Source organism: Trachemys scripta, chromosome 1, assembly GCF_013100865.1.
Source record: "Trachemys scripta elegans isolate TJP31775 chromosome 1, CAS_Tse_1.0, whole genome shotgun sequence".
NCBI lineage: Eukaryota > Metazoa > Chordata > Testudines > Emydidae > Trachemys > Trachemys scripta.
Window position 1 is genome coordinate 289,289,326 of NC_048298.1, and position 14,144 is coordinate 289,303,469.

The 14,144-nt window shown below is 40.7% G+C and overlaps 2 protein-coding genes across 4 annotated transcripts in view; one reads left to right on the plus strand and one right to left on the minus strand.

Moving 5' to 3' along the window:
- RB1 (RB transcriptional corepressor 1) overlaps positions 1 to 5,587 on the plus strand; it is a 161,165-nt gene extending 155,578 nt beyond the window's left edge. For both annotated transcript variants that reach the window (XM_034758495.1, XM_034758496.1), the window contains exon 27: positions 3,616 to 5,587. In XM_034758495.1, coding sequence (XP_034614386.1) covers positions 3,616 to 3,689 — 74 coding nt within the window. In that variant the 3' untranslated portion in view covers positions 3,690 to 5,587. The remainder of the gene's footprint in view (positions 1 to 3,615) is intronic.
- Positions 5,588 to 7,975: 2,388 nt separating this feature from the next.
- The window catches only part of RCBTB2 (RCC1 and BTB domain containing protein 2), a 77,916-nt gene continuing 71,747 nt past the window's right edge, over positions 7,976 to 14,144 (minus strand). For both annotated transcript variants that reach the window (XM_034758499.1, XM_034758498.1), the window contains one exon: positions 7,976 to 11,953. In XM_034758499.1, the coding sequence (XP_034614390.1) occupies positions 11,813 to 11,953 (141 nt within the window). In that variant the 3' untranslated portion in view covers positions 7,976 to 11,812. The remainder of the gene's footprint in view (positions 11,954 to 14,144) is intronic.

The window sequence follows — 14,144 nt, forward strand, 5'->3', positions numbered from 1 at the left end:
ACAACTAAGGACAACAAAGAACCCTGAGAAACTGACAATGCAGGCAGCATCAGACTGTGTCCTCTTGATAAGGCCAGCCAAACCAATGCTCTTTTAAAGAGAGATTCTCTGAAACATATTCCATCTTTATCCTGGGCCTAAAGAGATCTAGAAAAAATCAGAAATGTTTTGAATCTCAAGGCACTCAACAAATGCACAAAATATGGAAAGCTAAAGAGGGAGACTGATTTTGGCATCATCCCCGTCTATGAAGAGACTTTCTCTCATCATTAGATCATACAGAGGCAGTCAGTGAAGCGTCTTCAGTTTGACTCAGGATCTGTGGAGACCAGAGATCTCAGGAAATGGTGTCTGCACCTTGAGCTTTCAAACTAATAACATCCTAGATAACTTTTCACCTTTGCAGAAAACCAGCATACCACTGTAGTGCCAGATTTTTCACCCTTTACTCAATCAAATGTTACTTACTTACACAAATAGTCCCTTTTCGTTTAGTAAATAGTATTCAGAGTCAGCAAAGGTTGCAAAACCTCTTCAGAGAGAGGATCTCCAGAAAGTGGCAACAGTGGATCTGTCCTTGGACTGGTCATCCCAATTCCCTATTATACCTTCTGTCCAATTCCACGACTGTCCAGAGTGGTATAGAAGATCAAACAAGACAGTATAGTGTTGATTGTTCTCCACTGGATCGTGAATCAGAAGTTGTCAGAGCTGACGTATCTGACATCCCAGGCCATATTGCATTTGTCATCAAGGAGGAATACCTACTCTCTCAACATTCTCTCAGAAGTTGAACACAAAGTCCATGATGCTTCTGAATAGGAAGAGATAAAGAAAACAGGCTGGGCAGGAATAGAGAACACTCCTATTGGCCAGGAAGGAATCATCCTTGAAGGCTTACATTTTTATTTGAAACCTTTTTCAGTTTTTGGTAGAGAGAGAGGTTGCAGATATAAAGCAATTCACATCCCATTAGCTCTTTCATCTCATCATCACCGGAACTGGTGCATAGTACTTAAAGTGCAGATTTCATTAGTATTCAGTCCTTTGTTCCCAGAGGGCCTCTTTGGCAGATCATATTCACATACCTGTTGAAAGCATTAGACCTAAAATGAGATGTCTGATGGGATTTGAGTGGGATTTTCAAAAGTGCTTAGAGTTGGTCTAACTCTGCTCCCATTGAAGTGAATGGTACAATTCCTCCAGTTCAATAGGAGCAGTTAGGCCAATGTGGTACACTTTTGAAGATCCCACCCTTATTTTAGTGCTGCAGGCACTCACCGGTATTACCTTCTTAACCATCAGTGACCTGTTATCTTGGCAGGATTGGGGCTGTATAGCATGCTCCAGCAAGCTGCTATACTGCATATTCCACAGGGACAAAATAATACAGAGGAAGAATTCATCCCAGAAAGTAGCTATTTTTTTTAATACTGACTTCAAGTATGAAAATAAAAAATCAGCTGTGCACACTGGATCTCAGGAGAAGATTCATGATACCCTTGAAAAGGACAGAACAGTTGATAAAATGCTTGCGTCTCATCCTGTTTCAATCCCAGACTCAGCAGCATGAAAGCCTATAAAGACACCATTTCCAAATGGCTTAAACTACATTAAAAATGCATACAGAGGACTCACGCCTCAGAAGATAAAGGACGACACTCAAGATCAGAAGCCTTCCAGTTATGTGGCTACATGCAACATTCGATGGTGGGTCTCAGATGCAGCTTTTGGTAGAGTGGTACTCTTTAGGTTCCACCTTAATGTGCTTTATCTTTTCAGTCTTCTATCCCTGCTTGTGTCATATAGCCAGGCGGTGAAATCTGTGTTAAAGTTCACCTTTTAAAGCAGTCACACCGAGATGTATTCCTAAACATTTTCCAGTGGAAAGTCACCTGTACTAAATTACTACGAATTATCCCGATACAGCAGCACCTAAGAGAACAGGTGAACTGCTTTGGATTTCAGTACCTGGAAGGCATGTTCTCCATTAAGTGTATATGCACAGAAGACTGCATTTTGCATAGTTTTGTACATTGCCTTGTTTTAATACTGAAACACCACAGATCAGCTATAATAAACATTCTATGTTCCCTTAGATGTGGTTACAGGCAGTCAGATCAATGTTTCTTTCTTCATCTACAGGTTTCCCGTCAGCTTTTCAAGTAAAATTCTCACCCACCAAATTCAAAACAAAATCACCCTCCCTCTTGAGACCACATCTTGTCAGTCCTCTAAGCCAGTCATTCTCAACCAGTACCTCTGGTTATGCAGAGGTCTTCCAGGGGGTACATCAACTCATCTATATCAGTTCTCAAACTTCATTACACCCATGATCCACTTCTGACAACAATTACTACCTGACCCCAGGAGTGGGGACTGAAGCTTGAGCCCCACCACCCCAGGGATGGTCAAAGCCTGGGCAGGGGGATCAAAGCCCAAGCGCTGCCACCTTGGGTGGGAGGCCCGAAGCCCAAGCCCCACCGCCCCAGGCAGCAGAACTGTAACCTGAACCCCGCCACCCAGGTTTCAGCTTCAGTCCTGGGTGGTGAGGCTCAGGCTTCGGCCCTGGGCCCCAGCAAGTCTAACGCCAGCTCTGGCAACCCCATTAAAATAGGATTGTGACCCACTTTGGGGTCCCAATCCACAGTTTGAGAACTGCTGATCTAGATCAGTGTTTCTGGGGGTTGCAACCCCCAGGGTGGGGTCACAGGGTGGGTTTAGGGGGTCGCAAGTGCAGGGCCGGCATTAAGAGGTGGCAAGCAGGGCAATTGCCCGGGGCCCCATGAAGCTAAGTTACATGATTCAGCCCCAGGCAGTGAGGCTTGGGCTTCAAACTCCAGAAAGGGGTACAGGTTGAGAACACTGCTCTCCATATTGGTAACTGTATAGTTTTTCACTGCTTGTCACATCTTGTGTATAAATCAGTGGATATGCCCACCCCTATCGCCACCAAAAACAGTTGTTTAACCTATCAGATTTTCTTCTCTAAGACAGGCATGTCTGCTGAACCAAACACCTCTACATATCTCTTTGTTAAATTAGGGTAGGGAACTAAAATTTGGTTCAGTTCTGTTTGTAGTTTACTAGTTGCAAAGTTTAAGAGTTGATGTTCTAGTATTATATCTAGTTACTTTTTATTAGTGTGTGGTTATTTAGCCACTGAAGTTTTGGAAAAGTTCCTTTTAGAGGAAGTTGGTGATTCAGGCTTCCAATGCAGAGCTCTCTGCTAATCGAGGTATTAGTCTCTCTGAGCAACAAAAGGACTTGACCCACATATAGGGCTCAGTTGACGTGCTTTATCTCAGGAAAGAGAGAGATACAGAATTTGAATACTACAGTAATGGGAGCCAGTATAAGCACACAGAGCTGTACAATGTAAGTACACAGTTCTTTAAGGCTGTAAAATAAACTGGGAAGTCAGAATTATCCAAGTAATTCAGAAGTAAATATTTGAGTACTTGTGGTTCAAATTAGGGTTTAATTTGTTTATTAGAAAAGTTGTCAGGCTAAAAGTTAAATTCTTTGTATCATGAATAAATATACTCTTTAAAGTTGTTTTGCACAAGTTGATTTACTATAAAAGGTGGTAAAGTTACTGTAACTTTTCTCTAGCGTCTACTCGAACAAGAATGCAAAAGCAAAAACTAAATGATGGAACTGATACATCAGCCACTGAAGAAAAGTGAACATCTTCTCAGGACCATGCGGTGCACTGCATGCTTCTCTGCATTTGTCTTTCTTTTTCAGCCACCATGTTAATTACTTTTTTTATGATCAATTGCTAGTTTAAAATGTTTGGCCTTTTTTTTTTTTTAACTTCAGTGTTTTTCGTTATATTATGCCGTATGATGTAGCATGTACACAATGTAAGCCACTGAGTTTATTAATTTATATATTTTTGAGGATTTGGAAGAGTTTTTCAGCTTCTTATTGCAACATTGTTCATTTAATGCCATTTCATTCTACTTATTTTGAACTCTTCTATCAAAAATAAAGTTAGATAGAATGATTTGAAATGCACTAATTCTTTTGTTCATTAGATTTCATTTTAATGTTGGAATTTTATGCACTATTTGCATATTTTGTGAATTAGGGGCCAGATACTGCAACGACTTCTGACTCTGTAGAATTACCATGCTAAGGCCCATTAACTTTACTATGCACACAGCCATAACTGTTGCAGGATTAGGCCCAGCCATTGTAAGTACAACATGCAAACAAGGTGTAAAGTAAACTCACATAGCCATACTACTGAAACAAATAACAGATACCTCAGATTCTTAACATCTTCTAGTACTTTTTCCCCTCACAGTTTGAGTGGACAGTTACACTGCTGGTCATCTGTTAGTCAGTTTGAACCTAACTGAGTATGAATTACTCAGAGAGAAAGTATGTTCCAGGGACAGAGTTTTTCCCCCCAGGTACAAAACACTCAAAGTGCACTTTCTGATATTTCTGGATCCTGAAAAATAAGAAAAATGCACATGAAATGAAATCATACTGTTACAATCTGGAGTTTCTTGCAATGACCTCTACAAATGATTTGCCTGAAGTCAATGATTTAGCTTACTCAAATTTTGCCAAGAAATGGGAACAGAACCCTACTTTTAGTAACTTAAACCTGTGTGCCTCAAGTTGGCCTCCTAAGAATGAATAGCCTGACTTCCAAAGTGCAACCAAATTCATATTTAGATCAAGTTTAACATGTGAAGCATCCAGATCTGAAAAATTTGGTCCAAGTCCTCCCTCTCTCCATAAAAGGGCACAACTTTTAAGGCTACTTGAATTATTGCTAAACAAATACATTTTAAATTAGCTCCTCAGTTGTGGGTGTTTTGCTATTATAAAGGTATAAAAAAGTAATTTACTTCTAGCAGTCTAAAAAACAGCTCTAGCAGAGCTTTCTCATGACTGCTGCCTTTAGAATTATCCATTCATTTTAATGAAGATTTAGTTTTGTGTAACTACTTAAATTAAAGTAGTTACAGTAGGAAAAAAGCACCCGGGTTTTATTACACAGAAACATGGTTTTAAAAAAATCTTGTGTGGGTAACTTATTTGGAAATCTCTTAGTTGAAAATAGAAAATACTTTTGGTAGTGTCATCTGGTTTTTTTAGAGATCAGTTTTTGTCAGTCAAAATCTAATTGTAGAGCAATTTTTAAAAACTGTACAACAGTATATTGATTTGGAAATATTTTGATGAACTTTGAAATAAAACAGTTACCTTCAGTTTTAAGTCTGAATATGGTTTCAACTTCCTGAAGTATGTACAGAAGTGTTAGTATCTTAGGTTTCTTTGCCTATTTTTTTTTGTGCAGAGTTTACAGGTGAAATATACTACAAATAATGGGATACACTGTCTTTAAGCTCCATAATTGCAGTTCGAATAGTGCCCAGATCTTAACTTTGCTGGCTAGAGAACTGCAGAGTTCAGTACTTAGACAGGCTATCCTTTCTCTACTGTGACAATGTACTTGTTTTGTTCAGGCAGACTGAAGACTACATTTAAAAGTGTATGGTTGCATATTGTACAACTAATGGATTTCATTCCTTTCAAGATAAATAAAATAGCTTTAATAAGATTTATTGGTGATCATTGTAACTTCCTTTTTTATTAGGTATAAAGTTAATAAGAAAGTATCATGTGGAAATAACAGCCTTCTGTTTCATGCTTAGGCTGCAATCCTACATCTGGTGTGAGCAGAGTCCCATCGATTTCAGTGAAGCTCTGTACATGTGCAGGGATCTAGCTCTAAATACACAATTGGGCCCTTAGCCATCTACAAAACTTCCATTAGTTCCCCCAGTTTGAGTTCATTTCAGATTTTTCTAACTATTTTCTCCCAGCATTATCGTTATTTGTATTATAGTAGCACACAAGGCCCCAATGAAGATCAGGACACCCTTGTGCTAGACACTGTACAAACATATACAGTTGCTGCTTTGAGGAACTTACAATCTAAATAGACAAGACAAGGGGCAGGAGGGGACCATGACGCACACTGGTAAAACAGAATTGGTCAATGGCAGGGACAGAGATGGGAAGAGAACTCAAATCTCCAGCTACCCAGTCTAGGCCTACCCACTAGATTGTGCAATCGCAGATGAAACAATGCAGACTCCACCTGAAAATCAGGTTACTCTTTCTGCTTCTTCCGTCATCACCAACTAAAGAATCTGGAATTACAATTTAATTGGAAGTTCTACTGATGACATGGGAGGTAGAATGGGAATAGTGCTCTGTCTACTATACCACGCTGACCCTCTTAACTGATTTTCCACCTTCCAACTAGTAACACACACAAACCAGAAAGAAAGCAAGTAAGATGTATATTATAGAAAGTTATTTCTCAAGTTTCTTACTGCTGTAGCCCCCATTTTCTCTCCCTCTATCTGTCAGTTGTTGCTCTGCTATGTCTAACTTAGGTCCCTGCCACTTGGAGCTTAAAACTTATCTATCTTCTCAGTAAGGTTTGACTGGATACAAAGTTTGTTGCTATGCTAGCTTTGCAGTGCTGACCAGAATGTTTGTAAAATCAGTACATGTGACTTTAAATTGCCCCTGGGTGCTATAAGCAAAATTTGTCACTCTTCTGACTGCTTTAACCCGAACCTTCACCTAAAAACAAACGTTTTCAGCAAAATATCTTATCTCCAGTTTACAGAAACTACCATATTAACTGTCAGGATACAATTTCCAAGCAGTACATTTGATATTTCCGGTGAGTTACAGTAAATGCTCCAATTGCTATTAGAGGATTTTGAAAGGTTATGACATTTGTGATTAGTACTTTTATTACTGCTTCACACACAGCTCTTCAAAATGATCTAGTGTTTTCGAAAGTTTATTCCAGAAAGGGAAAAGGATCCAAAGTTGGACAAACAATAGTACTAGAGACCTTTTCTCTCTGCAGTTTTAACCATGTCTGGGTCCCTTCCTTATGTCCTCTTATTTCCTGATATGATGTGTTTTAAAGGTCAGAGTAACTTCTCAGATTAACTATTACTGAAACAGAATATAAAAAACTGTATTCAGTTATTTATGTTCCTCTTCAACTTCAGCTCTTTCATGTAAATCTATACATGAAGAATTTTGTATTTCCAAAACACTGGTACTCTAGACAAGTCTAAGTAAACAGCATGTGCACCCACTTGAGTCTGTGAGAGTTACTGCAGTTATTTGCAGGCCAAGAAAGAAACCAATTATAAAAGTGCATGAAACGGTGGGAAACCTGTAGAAGGTTGTGTTGTTGTAAGAAACCAGCACACGATGCAGTATGAATATTTTAAAATGTAACAAGTTTAGTTTATACAGGTATCCTGAAAAAAACAAACAAACCTTCTTTACCAAGCAGAAGTGGTATGTCAAAAACACAGAAGCCATTTCATCTAGTTGCAATCACTCTTTTTCACTACTGCATTAACTTCTTTGAAAGGCTTGAAATCTGTTTTCCTGTCAAATTCCCCCCATTTTTGTGCAGACATTGGTTTTATTGCTGCTTATGAGTCTAACAGTCATTTCTTTAAAGGCTTGTCTATACAAACACTTAGTCATTTCCCCCCTCCCACCGCCCAGGAAGCTGGGCTATAAATCTACCCCTCCCTAGCCTGCTGCTGGGTACTAAAGTTCTGTAGCACTCAGCGATCCTACCCCACTTTGAAAGAGGAGTCGTTCAAAGGGCACTATGGAACTTCTAGTGCATAACAGCAGGGTCTGCACCGATACCTAGTGTGCAGCAGGTTAGTGCACGGGTAGATTTTCACCCCAACTTGCCACATGCAAATGAGCCCTTAGAAAAAGACTGTGGTCTTTAAACTATAATCTTTATCCTGTAAGTTACCTATGTCTCTCCCCTCATCCCCACAACGTGCTAATAAGGAAGTAATAAACAGCTGTTTAAGAATGGTCGAAGCAATTTGATGTAGGCTTTAGATTGTAATAAAAAGTAAACAGGTCAAAGGCTAAGATCTTAAATATAACTGTTTTATTAGTTGTCTATTAAGCCATATGAGTTTTTACAGAAATCTGAAGTTGGCTGGATATTTTATTATGGTAGGGCTACAAACATTATATATCCTTAGAGGTCAAGCAAAATTTGTCATGCTAATGGATAAAGGTTTTATTTTACAAAATAATCCCAAGGAAACAATTATCTTCATCTTATATAAAAAGCATTTATATACTACAGCAATTTACACAGTGAACATGCTTTGTAATAAAGCTCCATCATTCTAAAGGTGGGTCCTAGAAAATACCATGAGGCTGAACCTACTAACATCAATCACTGTGACAGCCCCTTTATTTTAGTAGTTTATTTTATTCCTTTTAAGTTCCATTTAATTCAAGAAATATTTATTTACCTGTTTTCCCCAGTGGTTAGTTGGAGGAGTCTCTTATTCAGCTGTCCAAGGATATTTTAGGCCATCAGTCAAGTTTTCGAATGAATACCTCACCTGTCTAGGATTACAGTCCCAAATGTCTACAAATATTTTTTCATTGCTGTCTGAACTGGAGTCTCCGGAAACGCATTTAATACTGGCTAACAATGGATCCAATTCCAAGATCAAGAGGAGTGGTCGTGGCAGCATCCTCAATTGTCAAAAACAAAAAAATATAAAACCGTTACCGCCCAGGCTGGATTTAGTGTACTCACATTGCTGTTCAAGCATGCACCTGTATAAACACACGCATTTTGGTTTCCAACCATCAAGTCAGTGCACTTCTGAAGGCTGGACCTTTAAGTGCAAAGGAAAGTATCTTCTGTTGCTGTTTAATGAGTAATGTGAATGAAAGCTAAATAAATATATTTTTACTACATGTGCCTATAGCAGTGTATAAATATACTATTAAATTGTCCGGGTCAAGAATTAAATGCATAAAATCCTCATTGAATGAACAAACCAAGATGTCTGCATTTTATCCTCAAAACAGACATCACTGAAGAGAAGTTCTCTCAAAGAGTTAGTCCCACATGGTTACTACTACAAAAATAAAAAGCTGCCTGAAAAAAACCAGCCCAAGCTTTGGTGTGCACAGCATGAACTGAAATAATGCTCATGGCGAAGAGACTGAAGGGTGATAGATATGCTAAGAATTGGTTTTCCTGTCAGCCTCATCTACAAATGCATCCTTGTGTCCTTAGTCGCTGAATGCAGGCTATTTAGTAGAGTGCAGATGCCCAAATTTTCATTTCACAGGAAATCGAGGTAGGGAAGTGCTATTATCCCCTTTTGACAGAGACAGAACTGAGACATAGACTAAGGGTACCTGAACCCAGCAGCTGGGAGATGTTATTTCCAGCTTGAGTAGCTGTACATGCTCTGCGTGAGCTAGTGCCTAAAAATAACTGTGGCCACAGCAGCTCAGACTAGCTAGCCAAGTACATACCCAGGGGCATGGGTAGGCTTATTCTCAGCTGACTAGCCCAAGCCACTGCTCATTCCAGTGATACTAGAGGTTTTTGAGCAGCTCTCTTCTGTTTCCTAAGCACAGCACTAAAAACATCACTTTGCCACCATTAGCTAAAAATTGGGGAAGAATTATAATAATAAATGGAGATATCCTATCTCTTATAACTGGAAGGAACCCTGAAAGGTCATCAAGTCCAGCCCCCTGCCTTCACTAGGCAGGACCAAGTACTGATTTTGCCCCCGATCCCTAAGTTGCCCTCTCAAGGGTTGAACTCACAACCCGGGGTTTAGCAGGCCAATACTCAAACCACTGAGCTATCCCTGTAACTATATTGGCAGCACTATAGAACAGAATGGACCCTGAGAGAGCAGAGGGAAAGATGCCTACAGCGAGTAAGAGTGCTAGGTATAGTGCAAATACAGAACAGAAATAGTATTCATGAGCCTGTGTATGTTTGTCTGGGTTAATAAAGGTGTGTGTTATGAATGTTACATTGTTTTAGATGTATAAAGGTGAAGATTTAAGATTGCTGTCAGCGACTGCACCGTATGCAGAGTGCAACACTTAATACTGTTCTAATTGTATGACATTGCAGTTGGGATATTTTTAAATCTGTATTAAGAAATTGTGTTAAGGGATTTATTTCTAGAGCTTTATGCTTAGATTACATTGTAGCCAGGGATCATCAGTGTGCTACTGTAATAAAAGATACTTTGTTTTGGAAAAGTACTGCCTGTGTATCTAGCAATTCTATTGGAAGGCTGTATCCAAGTCCTCCCAAGGGTAACTGGTCTAAGATATTCTGGGGAGTTTTTTTAAAAAGGAACTGTTAGTAAACCTGAGTAATTCCTCTAGGACAGGTCCCCTTTCACCCTGCAGAAACAGAGTAATAAATTAGGAGGCTACCTGGAAGGGAACCTCTGCTAAACCCAGGAGGGGGCAATAGATAAGCTATTCTGGTGGTACCGTGGGTCTGTTTTTGGGGTAACACCAGGATGGTCACACTGCAATTTTTAGGTGCTAACTGGAGCAGAGCTAGCAGCTGTATGGAACCAGAACTAGGAATTACATCTCCCAGCTGCTGTGTAGACGTGCCCAAGGGCACACAGGATGTCTATGACAGAGCAAGGCTAGGGTCGTGTCCTAACCACTGGCTCATCAGTTTTTAAAGCCAGTTCACCTATTCTTTTAACAGAAATTAGATTAAGTAATTTACACGCAAATTAATCTTCTGTATCATAACAGAAACCAAAACTGATAAACATTTTATAATCTCAGTATCCTGTACCACAGTGCAAAAGTCTTTCCACGCAAGCATTAGCATACTGAAACCTCCTCCACCTATTGCTTTAGCAAGTGTTTGAATGGCACCTGGTTACCACTTGAAAAGACTTTGAGTTTAATTTTCATGATTTCATCATTGAATTGATTTATAACTTTCCCTATCTCTCCTCCCCCACACATAATTCATGTCAAGTACCTGTCTTATCTGTAAATACCAGTAGAAAAGTCAACTGATAATTCCTTTTTGTTGAGTTTCTTTTTCATGGCAGGTGAAGAGGTGTGTTTCTGAGCAGCAAAACTAACAGTGAAATAACTCATTATGTGACAAAACCAATTAGAAGTTACTGTTCCACTGGAAAGGTGAGGTAAAGTCCCTGGGAAAAATAACCAATTCTTTTTCGTCTGAGAAAATGACTTTAAGAGCCAAGAACTCAAAACTAGCCCTTTAAAATAAGTCCTTCATACTTAAATAAATTCAGCATAGTCTTCTCTTGAGCCTTTGCTGCTCCTAATTTACAAAGTATCCATTCAGTGGCTTTTTCTTTACATTAGGGGCTCGTTTAAGAGGGATTTGTATGATATATTCCTTTATCCTATCTTTAGCAAAACAAGCGTCTATCTCAACACTTCTCTAGAGGGTGTGAGAAATTAACCAGAAAGGAACCTTCTTGTGGCACACTTTGATTGACCTTAAAGGTGTCATAATGAAGCTTTAGCAACAGCCAGCTTCATGCTATCCAGTAAACTCAGATGAAGATGTTAAAGAACTGTTTTTGAAAATATTTCAAGGAAGAAAACAAGGAATACAAATGGAAAACAGTGACCAGTCCACTTGATTTTAACGGAAAACTTAATTATTCCATTAGGATTTTTTTTTTTAAACCTAAGTTGTTGGCAGATTGTTTATATCTATTGTTTATCTATACCATACCCGTCTGCACAAAGCTTGTGCATTAGGCTAACTGGAAGCTTACTAAATCCGCCCATCAACAGTGACACTGACTTTACTGGATGTTGTCCTGTTTTCTTTCAGGCATTCTGAGTGCTGATAAGTTTTTCAAAGGGGAAGTGTTCCCATGATGAAAGTATCTTCCTTTGCAGCAAGCATTCTTCAGTTTTTAAATGCTCCTACTCTGCTTGCTTTGCTAATGAAATTCTTCAAGAGGTCATGGTCCATTTCTGCAAAGCCTGTCGTTTGTGTAACCACAGTCAAGTGGTTTATACAAAACCTGAAGCAAAATTCTTCTAAGTCCTAGGAACAAAATAAGGTTATGAGTTATTCAATAAGATATTACAAATTTAAGTGAGCATTCACATCTTGGCTGTCTGTTTCATCCCAACAATATCCACATGAATGTTTACAAATGCGAAATAATACCTAGAACAAAACATTACAATAGCAAGGCCAGAAACTTGTCAAGGCAGCTGCTACTGTTTTGATTGGTTACGGAGCTGACATCCGGCTATCCTTCTTCCTAAAGCTCAACTCAAAGCTCACGCTTCCTGAAAACCTCAGTTAACTATCAAAAGAGGATGCTGCCCATCCACTGAAAACAGCAAGTTGATTGAAGCAAGAGTAGCACAGTAAAAGTATGTTGGAGAAGGGGTAGAGTGAAGGGGTGCCCAACCTAGGATACAAGACAGATGGAAAGGGAAGAGTGGGTGAAGGGAAGGAAGGCATTCCTACCCTTAGATTTCAAAGTAGAAAGACAAATATGAAAATATTTCCAAATGATGTCATGCGTAAACTTGGGCTTCTTAGAGTAGCTGCAGTGATGTATTTCACTTAGGTGTGAGTGGGCCCAGGCCACTGGAGCTGGAGAATTTTGCCTAGCAGGAGCAATAGAGGGGCACCACTTGCGTCTTGCAGCCATAGTCCCTCACCTGGTTATGTGTGGCGGCACCATTCCAACCCCCCTCAGAGCCTTCTTACTACCCAGGCTGGAGTTGGAGCTGTGTGTGGTCTTAACCTCACACTCTGTCACTAATTTAGTGTTTTTTCTAGTTGTATGTAATTAGTCATAACCTTAGATTAGAGTTAGTTGCATGTAGTTAAGTATTCCCCTGTGATGCCCTCACCAGGGTTTACACATTGCCTGTTGTGTGTGGGAGCGATTCCTAATAATGATCCCCACATACAGTCTTTGCTGTGCTTGGGTGAGGCCCATGTCAAGGAGCAATGTTCGGTCTGTAGATTGTTCATGAAACGCACTCAGGTGTATAGGGAGCTTTGAACATGTGTTGTTTTAGCAAACAGGCCACGTGGCCTGCTTCAGCACTGAGGGCCTTGTCAGATCAGAGGTCATCGCCCTTGGGATCCAAGAGTGCTACTGCCTCGTGCTCTGAAGCGGGGGGGAGGGGAAGGAGCCATTCTCTGTTGAGTGTGCTGAGGAAAAAGTTCACATAATACCAAATTGAGACTGTTCCAGGTCTCATGGATTCTCCTGCCTCCCCCAGGAAGAGCGTGGACTGGCATGGAGTTAGTGCCGGCGCATGGGATGGTGTGGATGCCTCTAACTGCTCCCCGGCACTGAGTAGGGGCATTAGAGACCTGTATCATCAACTCCAGTTCTGGCCCCGAGGTATCTATTGAGTTCGGTACTGACGAGGGAGATGCCAGCACTGACTGTTTTCATATTGGCATCGTACCAAGTGGCTACCATCCTCCTCTGACTTTCCATCTTGACCTCTCCTTTGGTCCAGGACTGCATTGTTTATAGCCCTGTTGGCTGGACGGGCCACTGAACCCTCGGGTCTATTGGCAGTGCAGCCAGTATTTCCCCTTCCATAGTCTGTGGAAACAGAACCAGTACCGGGCTCAGTGCAAGAGTCCTGGGCACCAGGAAACTTCTCAGCACCACTGCAGCTGGCACTGCAGATGTTACCAGGGTGACTTTCACCATCCTTCACCTCGGCACCATTAGCTCTTTTGGTACTGCTTCTGACTTTGGGGTCCACACCACTTCTGGCACTGGCATACTTGGGGCCGGGAATGTAGTATGTGAGCAGGCAAAGGGTAGCACACTCCAGGGTACTTTGCCAAGAGGCGATCAGGTTGTGGCAGTTTTGCATTGACAGGAGTAGAACTCCGATAGCCAATCACTTGCCTGGGGTCCAGAATCATCTTGCAGACCATCTCAGGAGGAATTTTTCCCTCAACAAGTGGTCTTTGAAGCCCAGTGTTCTGCGAGTCATCTTTGCAGCGTGGTGCTTCCCATCGAGCGACCTGTTTGCTACAAGGGTCAACAGGAAATGCTGGCTGTTCTGCTCTCAAGGGGACCTCAGTCCAGGCTCCGTGACCAATGCCTTCCACCTCATCTGGCAGTCGGCTCTTCTATAAACTTTTCCTCCAACTCCAACCATTCCACAGGTCATCTTCAAGCTGAAAGTATAAGGGGCCAAACTCATCTTCATTGCCTCGGCATGGCCAAAGCAGTGCTGGT